The 25,849-nt window shown below is 38.7% G+C and overlaps 1 protein-coding gene across 2 annotated transcripts in view; it reads right to left on the bottom strand.

Moving 5' to 3' along the window:
• The window catches only part of TMOD1 (tropomodulin 1), a 138,522-nt gene that overhangs the window by 79,118 nt on the left and 33,555 nt on the right, over positions 1-25,849 (bottom strand). For both annotated transcript variants that reach the window (XM_069095361.1, XM_069095359.1), the window contains exon 2: positions 4,891-5,047. In XM_069095361.1, coding sequence (XP_068951462.1) covers positions 4,891-5,010 — 120 coding nt within the window. In that variant the 5' untranslated portion in view covers positions 5,011-5,047. The remainder of the gene's footprint in view (positions 1-4,890; positions 5,048-25,849) is intronic.

Here is a 25,849-nt window from a genome sequence, read left to right as displayed (position 1 = left end):
GAAAGACTGAAGGAAGGGATGTTCAGGCATGAGGACATGAGAGCCTGCACCGGGGTGATGGCAGTATTAGAGAAAAGGAGAGATGTCACAGAGGCAGAGAAACGACAGGGCTTGATAACTGATGGGATACAGAGAATGAGAGAGGGAACAGATGGGGAGAGGAGGAATTTATAGGAATTCTAAAGTTAAAAAACAAACTCATAGCTGAGGGTGGGTGTTTCTAGCTATAGAGAGACCTAGACTGAGGGCTATAAAACTGAGTCTCAGCTTAGAGGGAGGCTCCCGGGACTCCTCTCCCCACTTACAGGATAGAAAGCACCACTAGAGAACAGCACATTTAGTAGCTGATCCAGAGGCAAACAGGAAGGACAAACAGCAACAACAATCTCTTTAATTAATTTAAACAGGCTAACCAAAGAAATGATATGCCTCTGGTGGGGCCAAAAAAACCCAAAAAACAAAAAGCTCCAGTCACACTGAAAGCTGAGGACGGGTTCCAAGCCAGGTTGTGAATTCACAGCTGAATTCACAGTTCAAGAGCCTGACTCCAGAATAATGATGCAGTGTGACTCTGAAAGAAGGCTAGTGATCTGACCAGGCTCAGATTAAATGGTGATGACTGAAGGATCAGTGAGAAAGGGACTGAATTGGGTTCGAATCCGTACTCAGCTATTTGCCCAACCAGGGTATGCTGGAGCCAACTCAAACAAATCCATGAGAGCTGATTGTTAAAATTTCAAAATAAGCATTTACACCTCATAAATCAGCAAACAGTAAAAATCAGTGCTTACAATTTTTGTTGTTGTTGTTATTGATTTTTAGACTTAAGAAAGTGATGGAGAAAATGTCAATAATGCAGAGGAAACTTAAAAGTGTGTCATACAATCCCTGCCCACTCCCCACCCCTAGTCTGTTGTTAAACATTTACTAGCACATCCCTGCTGCATGGTTAGTAAAACATTTGACCTCTCTAGGGCTTTGTTTCCTCATCTGTAATACAAACAAGATGACCTCAAAATTCCCTTGCAGAAAAAAAATCCCTTGATACTCTCAGATATTCTAACTTGAAATTTTAATGTTCAGGGCAAACAACATTCATGGGGTGAGCAGCAACCTTAAAAATCATTTTAGAAGGAATTAAGACAAATTCACTTATACAGGACAGGGAATTAGTCACAGTTGGCTTACAAATGGATGTCATTAATAACGAAAAATATCTATCACTTTTCTATTTTGGTGAATTTTTATTTCTAAGAAGAGGCTAAGCTTAACTGTTTCTAAGCTAGTAAGGGAGTGTATGTCCTATCAATATGTACAGGTATCATTTTTTTGTGGCTTCTTTTTTTTTCTTTTGGGTTTTTTTTTTTTGCTTTTTGGAGGGCAATTGGGGTTAAGTGACTTGCCCAAGGTCACATGGCTAGTAACCATGTCAAGTGTCTGAGGCTGGATTTGAACTCAGGTCTTATTTTAAACTTTAGCATCATTTAAACTTATTTTAAACTTTAGCATCATTTTTCCATTGTTTTCAGTCCTATCTGACACTCTGTGACCCCATTTGGGATTTTTTTGGCAAAGATACTGGAGTGGTTTGACATTTCCTTTCTTCAGCTCATTTTACAGAGAAGGAAACTGAGGCAAACAGGGTTAAGTGATATGCCAACGGTCTCACAGTTAAGAAGTATCTGAGGCTAGCTTTAAACTCATGAAGATCAGTCTTCATGACTCCAGGCCTGGCATTTATCCACTACACCATCTAGCTGCACTTTTAAACTTTAGTAGGAATCACCAGCAGCTGTGGTGGTTTCCAGACTCCTCAACCCATAAAAGCCAAAGAGCAAGTTAAAGGTCAGTCCGGAATTCTATTGGAAAGTAAAGGCGTGGTCCAGCCCCTGCCCCCTGGGCAAGAGGTGGCAGAATTACGGGGGCTGCAGCTGCTGCCCTCTATGGATGCCTTTAGCGATCCTGGCCTGCAGATCTTAGGGGGACCAAGCAACCATTCAGAGGGTAATCACTCTTGCTTTGGATCTGGATCTGGTTCTGGATTGCTGTCTTGGGTGGAGATCCTGGGTGTGTGGCCAGTGGGCCAGAGCTTGTGGGGACTGCACAGATGGTACCCTCCTAATAGCTCTGGCATCTGCAAAAACCCCAGTGATTTGGGACAAAACTATCCTCTCTGGAAGCAGAGTTCTACCATGGCAAAGAGCTCAAAAGTCAAGTAATTGACTGGCAACATGAGCAAGCAGAGGCAGCAAAGCAAGCAGAGCAATCAAACCTTAGATTCTTTTTTGAGAACAAAAAGATCAAAGCATGGAACAGGAGGAAGACAACAAAGTCAGAATTCCTGCCTCAAAAGCTTCCAAGAAAAATATGAATTGGTCACAGGCCATAGAGGAGCTCAGGAAGAATTTTGACAAATTAAATAAGAGAAGTGGAGGGAAAAATTGGGAAGAGAAATGAAAATGATGCAAGAAAATCATGAAAAGAGAGTCAACGGGACGGCCAGGTAGCACAGTGAGTAAGAGCACCGGCTCCAGTGTCGGGATGACCTGGGGATCGAATCCCGGGCTCAAACACTTAGCACCCACCCAGAAACACCTGGCTGTGTAACCTTGAGCAAGTTACTTAACCCCAATTGCTTTAAAAAAAAAAAAAAGAAAGGAAAAGAGAGTCAACAACCTGACTGAAGAAAATAACCTTAAAAAAATAGACTAACTCAAATGGCAAAAGAGGCCCAAAAAGCCAATGAAGAGAAGAATGCCTTAAAAAGCCAAATTTGCCATATGGAAAAGGAATTTCAAAAGTTCACTGAAGAGAATAATTCTTTCTTAATTAGATTGGAGCAAATGGAAGCTAATGACTATAAGAAATCAAGATACTATAAAACAGATCCAAACAAATGAAAAAATAAAAGGCAATGTGAAATGTCTCACTGGAAAAACCACTGACCTGAAAAACAGATCCAGTAGAAATAATTTTAAAACTATTGGACTATGTGAAAGCCATGATCAAAAAAAGAACTTAGCAAACATCCTTCAAGAAATTCTCAAGGAAAATTGCACTGATATTTTAGAACCAGAGGGCAAAATAGGAATTGAAAAAATTCACTGATCACCTCTTGAAAAAAATCCCAAAAGGAAAACTCCTAGGAATATTATAGCCAAATTCCAGAGTTCCCAGGTCAAGGAGAAAATATTACAAGCAGCCAGGAAGAAACAATTTGAATATTGTGGAAACACAATCAGGATAACACAAGATCTAGTAGCTTCTACATTAAGGGATCACATATCTTAGAATATGATATTCCGGAGGTCAAAGGAGCTAGGATTAAAACCAAAAACTATCTACCCAGCAAAACTGAGTATAATGTTTCAGGGGAAAATATGGACATTCAGTGGAATAGAGAACTTTCAAACATTCTTGATGAAAAAAAACAGAGTTGAATAGAAAATTTGACATTCAAATACAAGAAGCAAGAGAAGTATGAGAAGGTAAACAGGGAAAAGAAATCATAAGGAACTTATTAAAGTTGAACTATTTACATTCCTACATGGAAAAATTATAATTGTAACTCATGAGACTTTTCTCAGTATGCGGATAGTTGAAGGGAATATATATGTATGTATACATACATATATATGTTTATATAGGAGGGTATATGTGTATATAAATACATATGTGAATGTGTGTATATATGTGTACATGTATACAAAGACAGAGGGCATAGGATCAGTTGAATAGGAAGGGATGATATCTAAAAAATAAAATTAAGATTTGAGAGAGGAATATAATGAGAGGAGATAGAGACAGAATAGGGTAAATTATCTCATATAAAAGAGGCAAGAGAAAACTTACAATGGTGGGGAAGAACAGGAAGGCAAAAGGGAATGGGTCAACCTTACTCTCACTGAATTTGGCTTAAGGAGGGAAATAACATACATACTAAATTGGGTTTCTTACTCTATAGGAAAGTAGGGGGGAAGGGGATAAGAGGGGGGATGATAGAATGGAGGGCAGATTGGGGGGAGGGTAGTTAGAAGCACACGCTTTTGAAAAGGGACAGGGTCAAAGTAGAAAACAGAATAAGTGGGGGGCAGGATAGGATGGAGGGTAATACAGTCAGTCTTTCACAATATATCTAGCATGGAAATGTTTTGCATAACTACACATGTACAACCTATATTGAATTGCTTGTTTTCCCAGGGTGACGAGGGAAGAAGGGAAAGAATCTGGAAATCAAAGTTTTAAAATTAAATGTTAAAAAAATTATTATTATTATTATTTTTACATGCAACTGGGAAATAAGATATACAGGCACTGGGGTATAGAAAGCCATTTTGCCCTACTAGAAACTCAGAGGGGGGATGGGGGAGACTATAAGGGAGAACAGATTGGGGGAAGGGGTATTCAGTAGGATCACTATTTTGGGGTGGTGGGTAGGGGAAAGACGGGGAGAAAATTTGTAACTCAAAATCTTGTGGAAATGAATGTTGAAAACTAAAAATAAACATAAAAACCTTTAGTAGCCTAGCACATAGCCCCAATAACCCCACCTAGTTATATCTATGAAGCCAGTCATCCTAATGGTTTATAATTAAAAGTTCACAGAATCTCCAACCTAGAGTAAACATAAACCCAAATAAGGCAAATAGGATTTTTGTGTATCTTTCCTGCTAACTGATTAAATAGTGAAAAAGAAAACAATGAAATCTTTGAAATTTAAGGAAAGCTGAAATTTTCATCGATGAAAGCAAATCATTACCTTCTGGAAAATACAGATGAATTCCTTTTTTCATTCCCAAACAACAAATGCTTTAGTTGCTTAGATCTGACCATTTTGTTTAAAACACACACACACACACCACAAAACTAATGTATTAATAGATTACTCACATCAGGGTCTAGTTCTTCCAATTCATTTTCTAGTGTCCTAAGTTCATCTTCTGTTAGTGCTCCTAGGATTTTATCTTCATCCACATCCCGGTATTTTTCTAGTTCTCGTCTGTATGACATTTTGTAACGTTTCTTGTGGTCTCTGCTGAATTATGACCTATAATAGAAAGGCAATGATTCAATTCAACAAGCATTCATTAATCACATGCAAGACACCTTAGGATACAAAGACAAAAAGTAAACGGCTCTTACCCTCAAGGAGCTTATATTTCACAGGTCAGGTGGTTACAAGTTTGAAAAAGATAAATAAGAGATAATGGCTCCTTTGACTATATTGTCATCCTTTTAGAACTGAAAATGTTTGCATTCATTATGTAGCATCTGCACATATTTTTACAAGTACACTGATCAGTAATATCTCACCACAGCCAAGGGTGACAGAGTTATTTTGACTTTGACTTTGACAGAGATATTACTTATTCTATCATTGGAACTAGTACTGTTGTCTAATAGAATTTCTTGAGGAATTTGCTATAAGGACTAGATAAGTTTATAACAATAAATAAGTAAATACTTATGTTGCTGTTGTTGCTGAGTTGTGTCCGACTTTACATGGCCTAATATGGGGGTTTTTTCTTGGCAAAAGATACTGGAGTGATTTGTCATTTCCTTCTCCAGCTCATTTTACAGAGGAGGAAAGTGAGGCAGAGTGCAGTGACTTGCCAAGGGTCACACAGCTAAGAAGTGTCAGAGGTCACATTTGAACTCAGGGTCTTCCTGACTCCATTGCATCACCTAGCTGCCTTCCTAAGTACCCACAGGGTCACAGATTTAGAACTGGCAAGAGACCTAACCTCACTTTGCAGACAGGGAACTGAGACCCAGAGAGGTAAAATAACTTGTGTTAGACAAACACACACACACACACACACACACACACACAAATACAGTGATCCCTTCTACATCATGACTTTATCCTTTGTGGTTTTGCTGTATTGCGGGTTGGCATAAAAAATTAAATGGGAATTTGGGAGAAGTTTTGCAGATGCCACAAACTACATGCAAAGGTTAGCAGGTGACACAGAAAAAGTTTAGAAACTCAGGAATACATAAACCATATGTACTGTATTGTGTAAAAGCAACCCAAATTTTACAATAAGATACTGTAAACAGCCCATAGAAGAAAAAGAAAAAAAAATCAGACTTCTCTGGTATGAAGGGAGGGCCAGAATAATTTTTATGTGGATTTTCCACATTGTGGGGGTAAGGGACCTGGTACCCCCACAAGGTGAAAGAGATAAATATATAATTACCTCTATAAATGTTATTTAATTTTAGTTTTAAATTTTATTTAAATTTAAGTTTTATTCATTTAAATTAATTTTAAATTATTTTTTTATTTAAGTAAACACTAAGTGTCTATTATGTACAAGTTAATTTATACAGAAACTGAAATAGGGTTGGGATTTAGCAGGTAATAATAGGATCAGAGATTTAGAATAAGAAGGGACCTTGGAGCATAGAATCTAACCCCACTTGAGAAAACGGAGACTGGGGGAATTTGCATGACTTAAGTGGCCCAGACTCCCACAGTTAGTAAGTATCTGGGGAGGGATTTGAAGTCAGATCTTCCTGACTCAGTCTACCACCAGTCTATCCACTGCAACACCTAGCTCCTTTTGCAGGGGATATATGTCTTAACCACACTTTACAAAAAACACCAAACACACTAATGTTCCTAAAGATAATGGAATGACATCGGAGATTGGAACCTTTTCACTGGGCCCTGTGTTGGGCCTGCTTACTTGACATGAAGCCGTACAATCTCTGAGCTCCAACTGAGAAAGGGGGAAGGAGAAAAGGAGGAAAGGGAGAAGAAGGGAAGGAGAGAAGAGGAGAGAAGGGGAAAATGGGGGAGGGGAGAGGAGGAGGGGGTCAAGAGAAGAGGGAAAGAGAAGAAAGGAAAAGAGGGGAGGCCAAGAAGAACAGACAACGTGTTAAGCAGCTGCTCTGTCAGAAAGAAGGTGTTCTACAAAAGAATTCCTAGGAAGAAAGTGCAGAGTAGCAAGACATCTTTGAAAGCTACAGGTTGAAGTTATATGCTTTATAAGAAAAACAAGCAATGCGTAATAGACAGCTGCAGGTTTGTGGACAATCTTCTCTTTCTGCTCTATACACATGTGTTCTCTCTATATACATCTCTTCCCCATACATATGGAAATACTCATTTTCTTTATTGTTTTTCAAGTTCAAAATAAAAAAATTTTGAAAAAAGAGACTTTCTAAAATGTGGCAGTCAGGGAAAAAAAAGAGGTATGGTATCCTATGAGGAAGAGAAGCAAGTAATGCTCGGGCCCTCTTCTGCTCAGTCCTGCCATTGTCTATCTAAGGAAAGTGTTGGTGGATGATAAGCCACTAGTATTCTCTAAACTGGCCTGTGTCTTCCTGCAGTTACAGGATGAAGAAGACTGCAATTGTGAGAGAGCAGGCCCTGGCACACACAGGTTCTGACAGTCATAATGATCTCAGGGAGTCCGAAGCTCCTTTCTCCGCAGGTGTTCTCTCGGCCTGCTCAGGACATTCCTCTGCTGGAAACATCCTCAGGGGCTATATCCCATGTGTGTCTGTGTTCCCTGAAGGACAGATGTACAAGTACCACTTCTCCTTCTTGGCTGGGCCAAGAAGAAACCAGGGCAGGAATTTAGACAAGATACCAGAGGGAACCAATACATGCTCAAATACTCATGAGAGGAAACTACTGCTTGTCTGAAATTTCCCCTTAATATTGAAGACATGTATTCTTCAGAGGTAGCAACTTCTAATGACTTCACAGAATACTTAGGTTTACAAGGTATAACAATAACTCATATCTGTATGGCACTTAGAGACTTATAAAGCAGCTTCTTCATATTATTCGTGTATAGTAGGCAGTGCAGCTATCTTGGAGATAAAAAAAACCTGAATCTTAAAGATCAAAGAGGCAGCTAGATGGCAAAGTAGATAGAGTACCAGGTCTGACATCAGGAAGACTCATCTTCCTGGGTTCAAATTTAGCCTCAGATACTTACTAGTTGAGTGACCCTGGGCAAGTCACTGAACCTTGTTTGCCTCCATTTCCTTATCTGTAAAATGAGTTAGAGAAGGAAATGGCAAACCACCCCAGTATCTGCCAATTTGTCACCAAGAGTTGAACTGAAATGACTGAACAATGACAGAACAAACATTAAAAAAAATTAATAAGGACTAGAACCTAGGACCTGTGATAGTAATGGCAATTAAAGATTCCCCTGTATTGGCTTGGTTTTCAAATTGATTGTATTAAAACCCAGAGTTTGTTAATCCCACCTGTGGGATGGGCTTGTTGATGTGAAAAGAAAGTCCTGAAGTGGGAGGAGCTGGTGACGTAGATTTGGAGAGACACTGGAGAGAGGCGGAAGATCTTTTTTTGGAAGCAGCACCTCGTGGAGAGAGAGAGAGACTAAGAGGATTTCTGGTGGCCGCTTTGAATTGCCCTGGACTTTTGAGACCTGCCCCCTGAACTGCCAAGGACTGAGGAGACATGGCTGTTTTGCTGGTACTTTGTCTGTCTGTTTTGATGTTATTTTGCCAGATTTGTCCACTGGTGAAAGACTGTCCTGTTGAAGAAGTCCTGGAACCTGGCATTTGGTTAAGAAGGCCTGAGACTGTCCTGCAGACAGAGAGTGAATACTGTCCACTGGTGAGGGACAGTACTGTTGTTGCAGGGGTCTGGAGACTGTCCTGCAGACAGAATGAATACTGTCCACTGGTGAGGGACAGTACTGTTGTTGCAGGGGTCTGGGAGCCTTTCTGTTGGTCCAGAAGCCCTGAAGAAGGATTTTCTTGTTGTATGTTTACAGAAATCCTGGGAGAGGGCTTTGCTAATGTGTTCAGGGGTTCTAGGGCTGTTCTACAGACAGAGGATAAATTCATGAAGGGACTGGCAATGTATCTTATGGCCTTGCTAAGCCTTGTCTCTCCAGGAACTAAGATTGCTGAGAACTTGCCTCGAGTCAAGATGAAGAAAAGACCTCCATTTGGGTATTAAGTGCTGTGTTTAAACTTGATGTAACTCTGGGGTAGATTCAATTGTGACCCAGGGGTGGGGAACTTTTGACCTTTTTGTGTTCTATGGTTGAGCAAATGAATGTATTTTACTTATGTTTGGAAACTAATCTCCATTTGAGAAGAGGGGCTTTGTGGTGGACTTAATTAAGGTATAGCCTAGGGGTGGAGAAGTATTTGGAACAGAGACTTTGTAATTGATTGAATGATTGGAAAGTCCTGGGGTGGGGTAGGCCTTGGAGATTATTTAATCACACTTAGTAAATGCTGTATTTTGAATGATGTCATGTTTTGATCTTCTCTGTTCTGGGTTTGTTACTGAATAAAATAGAGAGCACCTATGCTGGTATTTTGAACCTGGGAAGTTGCCTTTGCTTGATATTATATTACAGGACCGAATCTAGATATTTTCTAATTTCTATTAGATTTTGACTAGGTTGGTAAAACTTCTTATAATTATTAATCATTGTATAATAGGCAGGTATTGTAAGGTATAATGTTAGTCATAAAAAGTAAAAATAAATGAAATTGTGCAGATTGTGCATGCAATGACAGTTATGCCAAAGTAGTTGATTAATTAAATGATATGATTCAAGGTGACCAGGAAGGTTTTAATTCTATCTCCCATCAAGTCCTTCTCCACCTTTTGGTTGACATGAAAAATGTTATATACATATACATATGCCGATATTTAACAGATGGTATTTTTATCAACATTTTTGGTAAAAGGCAGGAATTTCAGAAGACAAAGGGAGTTTTGGGAAGTAAAGAACTAGTTAAAAGCACAGTGTCAGACAGCAAGAAAACATTAATATACATAAAAATATCATGGCTACATTATCTATGATAATAAAGCTTGAAACAAAGTATGTACCCTACCCATTAGGGAAAAGCTGAATGAATTATGAAGTATGATTATAATGGAATATTACTGCATAATAAAAAATATTAACAATTAAGAGAAACATAGAAGATGAATGAAATGATGTAGTACAGAAAATAAAACCAAAAGAGCAATGTAAAATAACTGAAGCAATATAAATGAAGTCCAAATGGAAAGGCAACAAAATTCTGGCCAAATACAATGCCATTCTACCAAATTTAAAGAACATTTAATAATTGAAAATCTGTGTTTTAGGGGGACTCTACTTTGTAAAGGACTTATTTTGGCATATGTCAAAAAAAAATACCTAGTACATCAAAACAAAATATATTAGTAATTTGGAAAATAACAGTATGAAAAGAAAAAGAAATCGATGGCTTGATGTTTTCAGAGGACAGATTTAATTTTTCTGAACAAGAACTTAAAATGAAAGAATTATGTACAATTCTTCCAAATTCTTGTTAATAGCTCTTCATTCTGGACTACGTGATACATATCCTAGATTTGGGAGGAACATATTCCAAAGCGTCCAAATAAAGCATAGGATCCCATGACCTAAAACTCAACATGGGACAACTATATGGTACTTTCAAGAATCAAACTCTGATAACACAAATACAAATAATCTCAAAGAGGAAGGAAAGGGGGGGATGTCTAGGTACAAACACTAAATAGGGAACAATAACCAATTTAAATCTAAATAAATATATGTGTATATTATATATGATATGCATGTATGTGTATGTGTATATTTATATCCTCATGCACCAACATCTTCCCTGGGCTTATTTGCTTAACTCACATAGCCACTAGCACATTGGATTTCCAGGGTTTCCTGTTACTATTTACAGGGTTTTAGGGATTGTTAAGGTACTGTGGATTGTTATCATCTTAAACACTAGGTCATGAGCCCCTACCAGTGTGCTTCCCCTTAATCAGTCAGTAGACTCAATTCTTTAGCAAAGGTATTTATCCAATTGGAATAGCAAGGACAAAAATTACATAGCCAGAGGCAATTTCTCCACAGACATGAAGAAAGTCCTGGAGAGGGGAGGAGTAAACATGAATTTAAAGTAGAATGACTGTGAGGTCCCTGTGTAACAAACACATGTAGCCAAGGCAACTCACAATTCTGAGACTTCAGGGCCTCCACGTCCTTTTTCTCCCCTAAAGGTCTTGGCAAAATTCATAAAGCCCTGTGTTGTTCAGGGGGGCCAAACTTTCAAGGGGCTGGCTGTTTTCAGAGCACAGTGTCTACACCAGACAAGTGGTTCCACTGACTGGCTTGATTCTGCTCTAGCACTCTAGTGTGCTTTGTCAGCTGGACAGGCCAGTCCAATTGGGTCAGGCAAGTCATTGTTCTGGCTCTTGACCAGGCCTCACTGTTGCTGGACTGGGCCAAGCAGGTTGCTCTGTGGCTACTCCAGCTTTTCACCAAGCTTTGCTGTTGCTATCCAGGCCAGGAAGCTTGCTCTGTCACTGGCTTCCCAGCATCTCTGCTGGACAAGCCCAGGCTTGCTCTTCAGTGGGCATCTGCAGCCTTCAGTCACTGGCTGAATGGTACTTCATTCTCCTTTCCTGGGTCTTTTCTTCTCCCTCTATACCATTTTACTTGGTGATTTCATCAGCTGCCATGGATTTAATAGTCACCTCTATACAGATTATTCTTAGATCCATTTGTCTAGTCCTAACCTTTCTTCTGACCTCTGGCCTCTCATTTTCAACTGCCTAATGAACTTCTTGAAATTAATGTCCCACAGACATCTTAAACTCATCATGTCCAAAATTGAACTCATTATCTACATGACACTCTCAACCTGCCCCTCTTCCTAACTTCCTTAAGTCTAGAAGTCATCACCATATTCCCAGTCATCTAGGCTCACAATCTAGATGTTTATCTTGACTCCTTGCTCTCTCTAGCTACCCCCACAAGCCCACCTCAATATCCAATTTGTTACCAAGGCCTATGGATTCTTCCTTTGCAACATCTCATATATACCACCTCCTTTTCTTCTCTGATGCTGCTACTACTCTGGCAGAACCTCATTACCTCACTTTGTGGTTCAATGACACTGGCCTCCTTTCTGTTCCTTGCACATGATCCTCCATCTCCTGACTCCATGCTTTCTAACTGGCTGCCCCCATGCCTGGTATTCTCTTGTTCCCCATCTCTTTCTCCTAGTTTTCTGGATTTCTTCAGGTTGCACTTTCCATAAGAAGCTTTTCTCATTTTCCCTTAATGCTAGGTAGGACCTTCCTTCTGTTGATTATCCCCAATTTATTCTATACATATCTTCTTTGTACATAGTTGTTAACATACTGTCTCCTCCATTAGACTGAAAAAAATAACTTATTTGCCTTTTTAATAGCATAGTGCCTGGAAATTAATAGAATATTAATGAATGCTTGCTGGCGTGACTAAGGCAACCAGTCATAGAATTTTAACAAATTCGTCTCCACTCAAAGGATCCTTCCTTCCATTAGCCAAGATACCAGAACTTCTCAATTGCTCTTTTTTTCTTCTCTTTTCTCTATTAAGAATGATCTTGAGAATGGCAAGAACAGTATTCTTCAAGTTCAAGTCAATAGGCCTGGACATTTTACATCTGAGGGTATTGAAATATCTCACAGACATGATTACTGAACTATTGTCATTTTTAAAAAATGATTATAAACAAAGGCCACAGGATGGAAGATGAACAAATGCTTGCTTTTCAAAAATGGTAGGAGATAAATTCAACAAAATATTGGCCGCAGATTTTGACACTGATTACTGGGAAAATTGGAGAACGAATTGTTAAAGAGATGTTTTACAAGCACTTAGATAAATTAGGATTTTTTTTTGCTTCTGGCAAAGTGGCTAAGTAAGGGGCCATGTCTAAGCCTATTTCCTCTTCATTACCTCAAGACAGTATGAAATATGTCAAATGAAGAAAAACAGCAGCTATATAACAAAAAAGAAAAAGGAAAGACACCAGGAAAACTTCACAGAAAAACCCAGCAGAGAGAATGAAAAATATTAGTAAAAACCAACAAAAAAAGATTCAAAACAATGGATAAATATTACAGGATAAAAGAAAATGAGAGGAAACACCCCAAAAAGAAGTATACTACTTCAGTAAGAACAACCAGAACCCTGCGAATTATATCAGATCAACTACAAGAAACTCCAGTGTGGCTTAGCAGCTCCATTAAAGGATCAGGATAACAAACAGAATAGAAGTTAGAGCATTTATTCAACCAAAAAAACATTTGTCAAGTATGCCAGACACTGTACTTGGCCCTGGGGTTAAAAGGACAAAAACAAGCTAGTCCATACCCATAAGGAGCTTGCCTTCTACTGGAATGAAGAATCCAACAAGAAATATAAGGTAGCTGAATATTTAAAACAAACGATGGGAAATCTCATTTAGCTCAAGATAGATCAGCAGATTTGGACATTTAAAATGCATAGGAAGGACAAGGAATTTCAGGACAAAATCAAAATACAGCAAACTTGAAAGAGCCCTTTAGTCTCAATAAAGCAAAGCTCTTGAAAACAGAATTCAGCAAAACAATCTGGGAACCATTGGTTTGCCATATGAACATGATAAAACAAAGCCAGCACAATATATTTTAAGAAATCATATTTAAAATATTGCTCAGCAGTACTGGAAAAAGTACTAAGGACAAAGTAAGGCCAATAGAATTCACAGGTTTCTGTTAGAAAGGAATCCCAAGGGGGTGGAACCAAGATGGCAGAGTAAAAGCAGGAACTTGCTTGAGCTCTCTCCCAAACCCCTTCAAATACCTGTAAAAAAATTACTCTAAACAAATTCTAGGGCTGCAGAACCCATAAAATGAAAGAGTGAAACACATCTGCCCAAGACAGTCTGGAAGGCTGAAATTAAGGGTATATTGCACCCAGGTACACACAGAGGCATTGTCTTGGTCAGGAGAAAAGCTATTGTTTCATCAGAGGCTAAAGGTTAAAGGAAGGAGATGATATAATAGAATTTTAAGATGAAGAAACAGGGAGAAGACAGAGTTCATGATTAATGACCTCATTAAAGTAGAAGGCAAGGTCTGCAACTTGGGGAGGGAAGGGTTGTGGGAGAAGCTTCAGAAGAGAAAAGGAGGTTTGAAACAGGCTCCAGGAGGAGTAGGATAGAAAATTAATTAGGGAAGAAAAAATGGATTGTCTTATTACAGCGAGGATCCATTGAGTCTGTTGTTTTTCAGTCATTTCAGTTGTGTCTGCTCTTTGTGACCCCATTTAGGGTTATCTTGGCAAAAGTACTGCAGGGGTTTTCCATTTCCTTCTCCAGCTCATTTTACAGATGAGGGAACAGAAGCAAACAGGGTTAAGTGACTTGCTCAGGGTCACACAGCTAGTAAGTGTCTGAGACCAGATTTGAATTCAGTCTTCTTGACTCTAGGTTCTACACTAGCCACCTAGCTGCCAACTGAGATTAGATAACAAAAATCTGTCATGAACCCAGTATGCTGTTCAGTTATTTTCTTCATTCAACAGCATTTCAGTAGGAACAGAGGAGGAAGGTAGCAGGAGTAACCCAGGACTGCAGTTTGTCAAGTCATGAAAGGTCAAGGGATTATTGAATTGGAGATTATTTTCTCTACAAGTGATTTAGAGTTGAGTTGATTAAACATAGGGCCGTTACTGGAAAAGGAAGAGAGTGAGATCAAAGGAGAAATAATGGCCTGTAAAAATCGAAGTTAATGATGAGAATGAAGAAGAGGTTTAGGATAGATAGATAAAGCAAGATTGTGATTTAACGTTGTGGTTTTTTAAAATTTTTTTTTAAGCAATTGGGGTTAAGTAACTTGCTCAAGGTTACACGGCCAGGTGTTTCTGGGTGGGTGCTAAGTGTTTGAGCCCAGATTTGATCCCCAAGTGATCCCCACACTGGAGCCGGTGCTCTTACTCGCTGTGCTACCTGGCCGCCCCTAACATTGTGTTTTGAAAGGCTCTGAGACAAAGTGGCAGAGCCCTTTTATTTAGGCAAAGCTGTTTTTCATCAACAGAAAGTCACACTGCAAAAAGTTTCAAAGATGAACAAATTAGCAAGAGAATCATCTTAAGTCATTCTGTTTATGTATACACAGAGGGCATCTCAAAGGAGGAATCATAGAGTATTTGCCATAGGAAACATTTTCTTTAATTGAAATAAAATTGTCATGAAATATTCCCTGTGCAAACATACTAATATTTTTTCTCTATTTCTGTTTAGTTATAAAAAGGAACATTCAGTTGTTTTGGTATTGACAGAATGGGTAGAAGAAAAACATTTATTCCTTGGAGATAAACTGAGCCTCATCCACAGAGAAAAGAAAGGTAAAGCAGATAATTAATGCTTATCTCTAAAATTTTAAATCGTTTTTTTTTTTCAGTCATGTCTGACTCTGTGTCTCCATTTGGGGTTTTCTTGTCAAAGATACTGGAGTGGTCTGGCAATTCCTTCTCCAGCTCATTTTACAGATGAGGAAACTGAGGCAAACAGGGTTAAGTGACTTGTCCCGATGGTGACTCCCAGGCCTTGTGCTCTACTCATTGCAACACCTAGCTGCCCCTAAAGGAAGCCAGAGCCTATGCAAGAAGCAGATGGAAGTAGTCACATACTAGAATAGCATAAACAGGTTTTCCCATAGTTATAAACAGCATGTATAACCAGGGCCTTTTGTTCAGAGTACTGAGATGGAGAAGGGAATACAGGTATAAGACTTTCACAAAGCATCAGCCCAGAAAGCAGTTAGTCAGAGTTCAAGAAACAATATAAATTCGTCAGAATCCTAATCAATTTTGTCAAAAGTGAGCAGCAGCAGAGTTCTGCTTCCTTTGATTAAGGAGTCTGGGGAGCTGTCTGCTTTTCTAACCCCTGATACTCACTCAGGAGTGGTAAGTGCCCTCTGTTTCAGACACTACTAGTATCAATCTAGCCCTTTCCCAACTACACTGACAAACCTCCTTTGCTCTAGTTATATCGTCTTCTCACTGTTCTACACTCTCCCTAATAGAAGGCCCTTTGCCCTCCTCTACAACTATCCAAGTTCTACATCTTATTCAAACCCAATTTTGAGTTTCATTTCCTCCACGAAGCCTTCTCTAACCACTTCAGCCCATGGCTTTCTGCATTCCCTGTACACCTCTATTAAAGTCAGGACCATACAGGGTAGCAATCAATTATTCTCATCACTTCATGAATCTGTGCTTTATCTCTCCAAATAGATTATAAACTCCTTGATCCAATAAGATAATGTACATAAAATGCCATATAAACTTTAAAGTGTTATATAAATGTCATCTATCATGATGATGGTGATTATTGCTGGCAGTGACCTAGCCTTTTATTTTTGTTCCTTTAAAGCCAGAGGAAGCCCAGACTTACTCCTTCTTGAGAAGGAGGACAGCTTCAGCCCAGGTGTTTCATGAATTGTCATAATACTCATCCTCAGGTGTAGAGCCTATATAGTGTGCAATGCCTCAGGCCTCAGCTGCAGCTGCAGGGGGCCCCATGCAAAAAGAAAATGGTTAGGGCAGGTCATCTCACAAAAGTAAGAGCAGGCAGCCAAATTTGCAGGCATTGCCTTCTTCACTGGCACATTCCCTCTGGTGATTCTAATGTCTCGGGTTCCAAAGCTGATCATTTCCCTGGCCCCAGACTGACACAGTTAGTGACAACCCCAGATGCCATTTTCCAAAGGGAAATATCGACATGCTCCTTACAGCTGATCAAGGCAATTATGACCCTTCCACTTCAAACCTTGACAGTCACAGAGATCGGGAAACCAGAACTCTCCAAGGTACCATCACCACTTTTGTACAACATGTGGAAGCCTATTCTCCAATCCATCTTGTGTTCAATTTGCTCAGCTCTGGACTTCGCTTCTGCAGATTGACAGAGGAATAGTTTCACACTCAACAGCAGCCCTCTCTCTGCTGATAAGCCCCTCATTATATACCTAGAGAACAATCCCATCCCCAAGGGGTAGAAGTACGTGTAGGTGCAGTCTCAATCCACAAATTCCGTATGCATACCCTGTTAGCTATTGACCATTCTCCCTTTTGAGAAATGGACATGACCTACCTAGATGCTTTAGTTTAACTAATTTAAAGTCAAGGATAGCTTTGGTTTTTCCCCAGGCGTTATCTCTTAATCATTGTAGGGAAGAGGGTTTTTCAGAAGATCTGATAAATTTGAGTCTTGACCCACTCTTCTCCCACCTTTATCCACACAAAAATTGGTACCTCCCACAGAGATACTAATACTTACTGACAGAGATGAACCCTTGTACATTGCTGGGATGATTAAGAGAACTCCTGACTGGTTCCCAGTGACTTGAGGGCACTGCATCAAAGATAACTGGTAACTAAGTTTCAGGGAGATGAACTTTTTGGAGTAATCTCACTCTCTCTGTACCTATAAGAGTGAGACTCAATTTCCCTTTTTGACCTTTCTGGAACTTTTTTCCATTTCTAATTTGGGGAGAATTGCTCAGTCTTTTTTTTTCCTTTGATAAGCTAATATCTCTTGTTCCTCATATTCCCCACTTTGATGGATGCCAGCCATGCTTTGATCATTATTATTGGAACTCTGGTATGTGGGTTTCAGGTAAGAAACATAAATTCTGTATAGGCCTGTCTTATATGTGACGAAGCTGAGCCACCGTGTTATTATAAAGAGATACAAATAGTGATCATCCAGGGTCCAGAATTGCTCATGTATCAGTAGTAATGTTTTCTCTTCAGTCTTGACTTTCTGACTCAAGGAAGGAAGCCTTAGATCTCCATCATTTTCCTTTATCTCTTCCTTACTTCCATGCACTTACATGCTAGAAATATTATATTGCATCCAAATGAGATTATATATAAAATTTTTACAAATTTTTATTTTACTTTACAAATCTTTAAATGCTTCATAAATATTAGCTATTATCATTTTGTACATGTAACTTGGGACTGGCCAAGAAGCCTACTCTTTATATGCATAAACAAAGCACTTGGGTGATATTATTCCCACGTGGACTTAGGAACACTTGCAGACATTCTGTAATTTCTTCTGGTCTGCTAAACATGCAGTGAAAAGTAGACTTTTTGAGGGGCAATGGAGACTGAACTGGGGTGTATGCAATAGGTATCAGCCTTCCAGGGATAATCTCTTGGCTCTGTCTCTTTCTAGTCTGGTTGGCTTCATAGGAGGAGGATGAACTGCTTCAGCCCTTCAGGAAGGGAAGGAGCTTTGGGTGCTGTCTCACCAAGAGCCAGCACAAAGCTGAGAAAATATGGCCTTGCCATTGCTTCTATCTCTATTGTGGCTTGGTGAGGGCTGTGACTTTGTGAGCTCTGAGAAGTTGGGAAAATGAGCTGCCAGAAATCTTGGAGAAGAGTCCATCCTGGGATTTGCTGTAAGTCAAATAGTGATGAGAAAAGTACCAAGTGATCTGTCCAGGACAATCTAGCAATAGTAGAAATGCATTCATCTATCAATCAGTCACGTAGTACTTAGAAGTAAACATGGGTTGGGTAAATGTTATGTAGAACCTGTGTAAAATTTGAGCCCAATCTCCCCAGGGACTAAGGTAGGAGAGGGGAAAGCATGTCTCCAGGTACTGAGGAAAATTATTTGTGTTTCTATTCTTGCTATATCTTTGCAGTAAATGTCTCTTTGTAAAAACAAATTTGTGTTAATTGGTGAGATGGAATGGGGGCACTACTCACTGATGGTTAACAGAAGAAAGAACTCACTGAAATGGGGGCTCAAATAAATAGCATTAAAGGAGAATCAATCTAGTCCTTGGGGATACCTTTAGACCTTTGATGAGGTTTTGATGAGTCCTATCTAGCTAGGCTTTGGAAGAGGTAAAATCAAGATGTTGCTACACACATATCATAATCAAAACCTACCACATTTCCCTAATGTGTATCAGCATTTCCCAGTTGACTAAAGAAGACTTCTTTGGCACATTCACTAAATCACAAAAGAACAATTTCCCAATGCTAAGTGAATAGAACTATCATTTACAAATTTGGGCATAAGAAGATAAGGCATCTAATCCTGTTTCATATAAAAGCTATTGATCAGCAGGAACTGTTTGGTATCTTGACTTGCTTGCTCTGCTGTCTCATTTGTGTATAGTAAGTTATCACAAGCAGCAATTGCATAACCAGTTTCTTCTCCAACCCCTTTTAAAGCTTGGCAATAAATTTTGCACATACATACATACACATCCCAGTTAGAAATAATTGATGCCTGTATCCCCTTAAATCATACTACTTACTCCTTTTAGAAAGCACCACATCAACTAGTGGTAGTACAGAGTAGTGAACCAGGTCTGGCCATGCTGTCAGTCATCACACATATTATGATGTACTTTTCAGGATGGCAGGAGGTCTGTGATAAAATGCCAACTTATTCAGTACCAGAGCTTCCTCCAAGGCCTCTTTGTTCTCTGGCACTATTCAGACCATCTTTCATAATGTCAGATATTCTGGGCCCAGTCCCATCATCTACAGTAAAATGCCTTCAGATAAGTTCTTTCACTCTGGTCAGCAGGGCAGGACAGCATGCTGGAATAACTTCCTCTGAGCAGGGTAGAGGCATAACCACATGTTATTCATGATAATGGAAATGGATTTTACCTGGTCTTTCTGGCACAACTGCACACATCACAGAGGCAAACAAGAGTCCACAGGGATGGGGAATCTGTGACCTTGAGGCCACATGTAGCCCTCTAGGTCCTCAGGTCTGGCCCTCCTTGAAGACCTAGGGGGCCACATGTGGCCTCAAGGCCACAGATTCCCCACCCCTGGTCTAGAATGTCCAGGTTATCAGCAAATACATGTCTTTCATTCACACTTGGTCTGTTGACTCAAGGAGGGAAACTTCAAATCTGTCAATTCTCTTGATCTCTTCCATATTCACATGTACCATTGCATTCAAATGAGATAATATATGTAAAGTGGTTTGCAAATTTTCAAATGCTATACAAACATTAGCTGACATTTTTCATGTGAGTTCGAATTTAATTTCTAATAAAAATCATATTATTCACTGGTTTAATTTAATTTCCTTATGTAGGTCCTTGGCCTCAACTATTGAACAAGGCCCTTGTCAGTTATTGTTTTCTTGTGTACTGTGTCATTGTGTACTTGGAGGTACACCATAAAGGAGAGACTGTTTCATTTTTGTTTACAGCCCCATCATCTAACCATACCTAGCACATAGATAACAAATTCTTGTTGATTGACTGAAATACCATGGGGAAAATATGGCCCAGTGTGCACGCTGGCTGCAAAGAACCTGGGTTTCTTTAAGCGGAGCAAGTCTTGTGAAACAAAGGATATCTCTCACCAATCCAGTGTTGTGGAATACATAAAGTGGACCAAACATTCTAAATTTCAGTTTGGAATTAAGCAAGAAAATTGACTAAACTCTCTGTGCCCTTTGATTCATCAATCTCATTAACGGAAGTCAAAGACAGAAGCAAAGGTTTGATCATAGTAGCAATGATGGTATTAGCAAAGAACTGAAAACAAAAATGGGGAGCCTTCAACTGGGGAATTTTTTTATCAGAAGCAGTCACTCTAATGTATGCTTTTGTCTATTTTTCACTGTTATGGCCTTTTTCTGGAAGAGTTGGGCTAATACCTCATGTATATAGTACATAGGCTCTGGAAACTAATGGGAAAATATTGAATATTTTGTGCGTTTGCCACAACAAACTTGTCCAGGAGATCCACAAACACTTCATTTATGAAAAGGAAGAAAGTTGACAAGATTTTGGCCAACACAAAAAAATGATCATGGTAGTCATGGAATTCCATTTTCCATTCATTCCCAAACAGGATTATAGGTGCTCAGCAGATCAATTTCCACAAATATTTTGGCCACCTGGAACCTTGCCCAAATAGCAGAGAGCAATGGCAATGAGTAATGACTACAGTTGGTTATCTTTATGAACCTTCAGTATTAATCAACAGGATTTTATTAAATGCCTACTCTATGCTAGGCACTGTGGATATAAAGATAAAAATGAGAGTCCCTAACATCAAAGAGCTTATATTCTGCATGGGTGTAAAATATGTTCACAGACAAGTAAATGGAGGATATATAAAAAGAGATGGGAGGAGTGGCACACCAAAAACTAAAGAAATCAGGAAAGACTTTTTGAAGGAAGTGGTATTTGAAATGAATTAACTTCCTCTTTTTCAGTTTCCTAATCAATAAAATAAATAAATGAAATAAATAAAATAAAATCAGTAGCCTCTCAGGTCCCTTCCAGCTTTAAATCTATAATCCAATGATTAGTGAAAGATTCCAGGGGATGAGGAGCAACACACAAATAACCACAACTATGAGCCCAGATGCTTGCTATATTTTTTGTTTTTGCCCTTTTTTTTTTGGAGGGCAATTGGGGCTAAGTGACTTGCCCAAGATCACACAGCTAGTTTTTGTGTTAAGTGTCTGAGGCCAGATTTGAACTCAGGTTCTCCTGACTCCAGGGCAGTGCTCTATTCACTGCACCACCTAGCTGCCCCGGTATTTTTTTAATATTCCAACAATTTTCTGATATTCCTTCACAGTAACTTTGCATGCTAACATTCATACCCTTTAAGGAGTAGCTTCAGAGTCACCTCTTCCATGAAGTTTTACCTGATTTCCACAGCTCTTTCCTCTTAACTCCCACTGTTGTTCAGTTGTTTTTGACTCTTCATGACCCCATTTGGGGTTTTCTTGGCAAAGACACTGGAGAGATTTGATGAGATTCTTCCTTCTCCAATTCATTTTATGAAGAAACTAAGGCAGAATTAAGTGACTTTCCCAAGGTCATCCAGCAATTGTCTGAGGTCAAATTTGAACTCAGGACTTCAGATCTGGCACTGTGCTACCTAGCTGCTCATCAACTCCCCTAGCATTCTGTTTTTCCCACTCTTCTAGAACTTGTTAAATCCAACACAGTGTAGATTTTTTTAATTGAAATTTGAAACAAACTTCCATTGAGTCATAAAACCAATGAGAATGCTTTGGCAATTTAAGCAAATGGATTTAAAAGGCCCTACTGAGATCATCACAGAAGAGATACACCTTTGTCACCTTGTAAACAGGATGAAGCAGCATTGCATTTTCCCTTCTATAACCAAGCCTCAAAAAGGCAACAACTGGTTGTTGTTGACAGGCAATAAAATAGGGTGCCTGTCACTCTATACTCATTTATATTTATACCAAGAGAAAACCCAGCCACCTGCTGATACTTTGGTATTCCAAAAATCTTCCAGGATTTCTTTCACTGAGCATGTGCTAGTAAATTAATATACAGTTACCATCATTCTGCACACTTGGAAGTGACATTTTAATGATAAACTATTTCATATGTAAGAGCTACTTTTTAATTGCCAGAATTTCTTCCAATATTCTTTAGTAATAGGATAGTCAATAAAATAAACTAAAAGGAACAATAAATTCTCAAGGTAAACTGTAAAGCTGTCAGTTTCAAGTTGCACTTAGATACTTGGCTCACAGGACTGGAAACTAGGAAAACACACCCCATCCTCTCCAGCCTGTTCCAGGACCTTACATCATCAATCTACTCATCTTTTTTGTATCTTCCATCTCTGCCTCTACCTTTGCTCCCTTTCTTACAATTATGTTCAGGTTTCCTGAATCTCATACAAATCTTCCACTACAAAGATTTTTTTTTGTTCCCCTTTCCTTTCTACTCATTTTTTTTCTACCTCTTGTAATCTGACTCCTGCCTCCATCACTCATCTGGAGACCTATATCAAAGTCAACAGACTTCTGAACTGCCAAATCTAATGGCCCCTCCTCGGTCTTCATCCTCCTCAATGACTCTATGTTTGACACCATTGACACCTCTGCCTTTTTGATACTTTCTCATCTCTTAGTTTCCATGACTTGAGAACTTCCTGTGTAGTTCTCCTATATTTGATTAATCTTTCTATGTCTCTACTTCTCTCATCAACCCCTCCTATAAAGTGGTCTCCAAGGCTGTGTTCTTGCTCTCCTCTCCTTCCCACATACTATCCCTTCTCTATTTCAGTATTTGCAGTTGCCTTTTCTTTGTAGATCACTTCCAAACCTATAGCTTTAGCTTTGACTTCCTGCATACCATTTAATTTTATTAAATTATCTTAATAAAATTAATATTAAATACAATGATAGTGCTTTTACATAATACTTTAACGTGTACAGAACATTTTTCTTGCAATTATTATGAGTTTATAGGATTATAGTTCTCTCCTTCCTCTATCCTTCAGGCTGTTCCTCCTCAGGGGTATGTCAGAAAGTCATCTATGCTCTAATGTCTGGCATCCCTGGATCCCACCTTACTCAATGTTTTTATACAGGACCAGAGGACATAACAAAATCTCTCAGCCACTGGTAATAGATTTCAAAGCATTTCACTGTATCTAATGGGATTCAAAGAGTCTTCACATATAGCCTAAAACCCACGACTGATTGATTGTACCTCATTCTCAATTAGTTAAGGTATGAAGGCTAAATGGTGTGGGGTGGCATCACTTTCCAAAATAATTTGCTCAAAGTCACACAACTAGAGAGTGACAAAGCTGAGTCTGGAGCTCAGATGCTCTGACTCCAAGACTAAAAGATTTCTGAGCTAAGGAATGAAATGGTCAGAGCAATAGCTCAGAAAGATTAACCTAGCATTGGTGTGCAGGGTGAAAAAGAGCACAGAGATTGAAGGTGAGGAAAGCAACATTGCAACAGTAGAGGGAAGAGTAATGAAGGCTTGAGGAGGAAGGAGACAGAACTGTGAGTATGGAACATTACATATACTATTTGTTTTTGAAGAGCCCTCTTTGGTGTGTTGGTTAGTTTAGCAAAACTGACTTTTCTCCCCATTTTTATTGTTATACAAGATGGCTCTGTGGGGAGGAGGGAAAGATATATTTGGAAATGAAGGTGATATAAAAACAAAAGATAACCAAAAAAAATTTTTAAGAGAAAAAAAGAAAGTAGACAGAACATATTTTGAAACCATTGGTATCAAGTGTTTTATCTGAACAACAAATTCTTTTTTTTAATAGTTGTTTTGTGAAATAGTTATATTTCTTTTTCCTGGTTCATATGAGAAAATACCTTTTAAAAGGCATGGAGGCTAAACATAGCTTGTAATCCTACTACCCTGTATATTTGCTCTAACATTTTCCAAAACACAGAGAGCACATAGAAGGTCACATGTCAATGCCCTAATAGAAAATGTTCATTTAGGGAAGATTCTTTGTTTTTTGTTTTGTTTTGTTTTACTTTTGTATCTTTAATCTCTCCAGTTTGGCACCAGAGTCAAAATGACCTCATTTGGGGTATCAGAGGCAACAGTATGTTCCAGGAAAAATCACAAGTTAATTTCATTATTTAGATATATTTTTGTGGTATTTTTCGCTACAATTTTCATTGGCTTCAACAGCCAGAAATGAGCATCATGGGTAGGAGAGAGCTTTGTCCATCAAATTGGCAATTAATACAGAATAATAATGAAAGAAATAAAGGGAAAAATCTTTGTACCAAATATTTTGATAAAAGTATGACATACTAAATTTATACAGAATTAGTACAACTTTATAAAATGGTCATTCAGCTGTAGATAGATAAGTGGTCAAAGATTATAAACAGGTACTTCTCAAAAGGAGAAAGACCTACCAACAATCACATGAAAAATATTTAATCTCTCATAATCATAGAAATGTAACAAAACAATCTTGAGATTTGACCTGACTTTCATCAAATTGGAAAAGAATAAAAGATCACAAAATTCATCATTGACATGGCTTTGATTCATCAGGCACACTGTTATAAGCTATATCAGGAATTAACACAAATATATGACCAACAGCAATTCTCTAGCAAAGTGGTCAAAACAGATGAATAAATAATTCTCAAAAGAAGAATCAAAACCTAATAACCACCATAGCAATTATTACTCTAAATCATTAATAATAATGGTTATGAAAATTAAAACACCTTTGAGCCCCTGCAGCCTCAGAAAATTGGCAAAGATGATAAAATATGGCAACAGGTTACTTTGGGGAGGCTGTGGGAAGACAGGCATATTACTATTGGTAAATATACATATATACTATTGGTAAAGCTGTGAATTGGTCTAACCACTTTTGGAATTATGCTAAAATTATGCAAAAAAAAATAGTGTTCATTAACTTGAAATCTCATTGTTAGGCACAGATCCCAAGGAGCTCAAAAATAGAAAGAAAGTTCCCATAAATATCAAGATATTCAATCAAGCACTTTTTGTAGTAAGAAAAACTCTGAAACAAAATAGCTGGCCACCAGCTGTGGGATGGACAACTGTGGTATGTAAACGCAATGGAATATATAATAACTTCTAATAGAGCTCAGCTCTGGACTCCCCAGACTACTTTTCCATCTCCACTCCAGTATCCCTTTCAAAATAGCAATGCCTTCAACTCCTAAGGCCTCCTCCCCTTTTTCTGATTGGTGACTCCTTCCCCAGAATTTTCATGTAAGGAAATATCACTAGTCATGCTTACTTCTAATCTGGCTCAGTCCTGAATTTTCTGGACTACTTTTCCACCTTGTTTCCCCACCCTATCCCCTTTTCCAACTTCCTTTTTGTTATTTCCCCCATTAGAATGTAAGATCCCTAGGATAGATATTATCTTTTTGATTGAATTTGTATTCTTGGTGCCTGGTACACAGTAAGCACTTAATAAATGCTTTATCTAATCTATTTTTTCTAGATTGCAAGAAATTCCGAATAGAAAGAAGGCAGAGATGGGGTGGCCAGGTGGCTCAGCGAGTAAGAGCACTGGCCCCAGTGTTGGGATGACCTGGGGATTGAATCCGGGCTCAGATACTTAGCACCACATCCAGAAATAACTGGTCGTGTAACCTTGAGCAAGTTACTTAACCCCAATTGCAAGAAAGAAAGGAAGAAAGAAAGAAAGAAAGAAAGAAAGAAAGAAAGAAAGAAAGAAAG

This window comes from Petaurus breviceps, unplaced genomic scaffold, assembly GCF_028583685.1.
Source record: "Petaurus breviceps papuanus isolate PSGF00001 unplaced genomic scaffold, PetGlider_PUasm1.0 226, whole genome shotgun sequence".
Lineage (NCBI taxonomy): Eukaryota > Metazoa > Chordata > Mammalia > Diprotodontia > Petauridae > Petaurus > Petaurus breviceps.
Note: the sequence above shows the minus strand (reverse complement) of the source record. Positions and strands in the feature narration are given on the sequence as shown.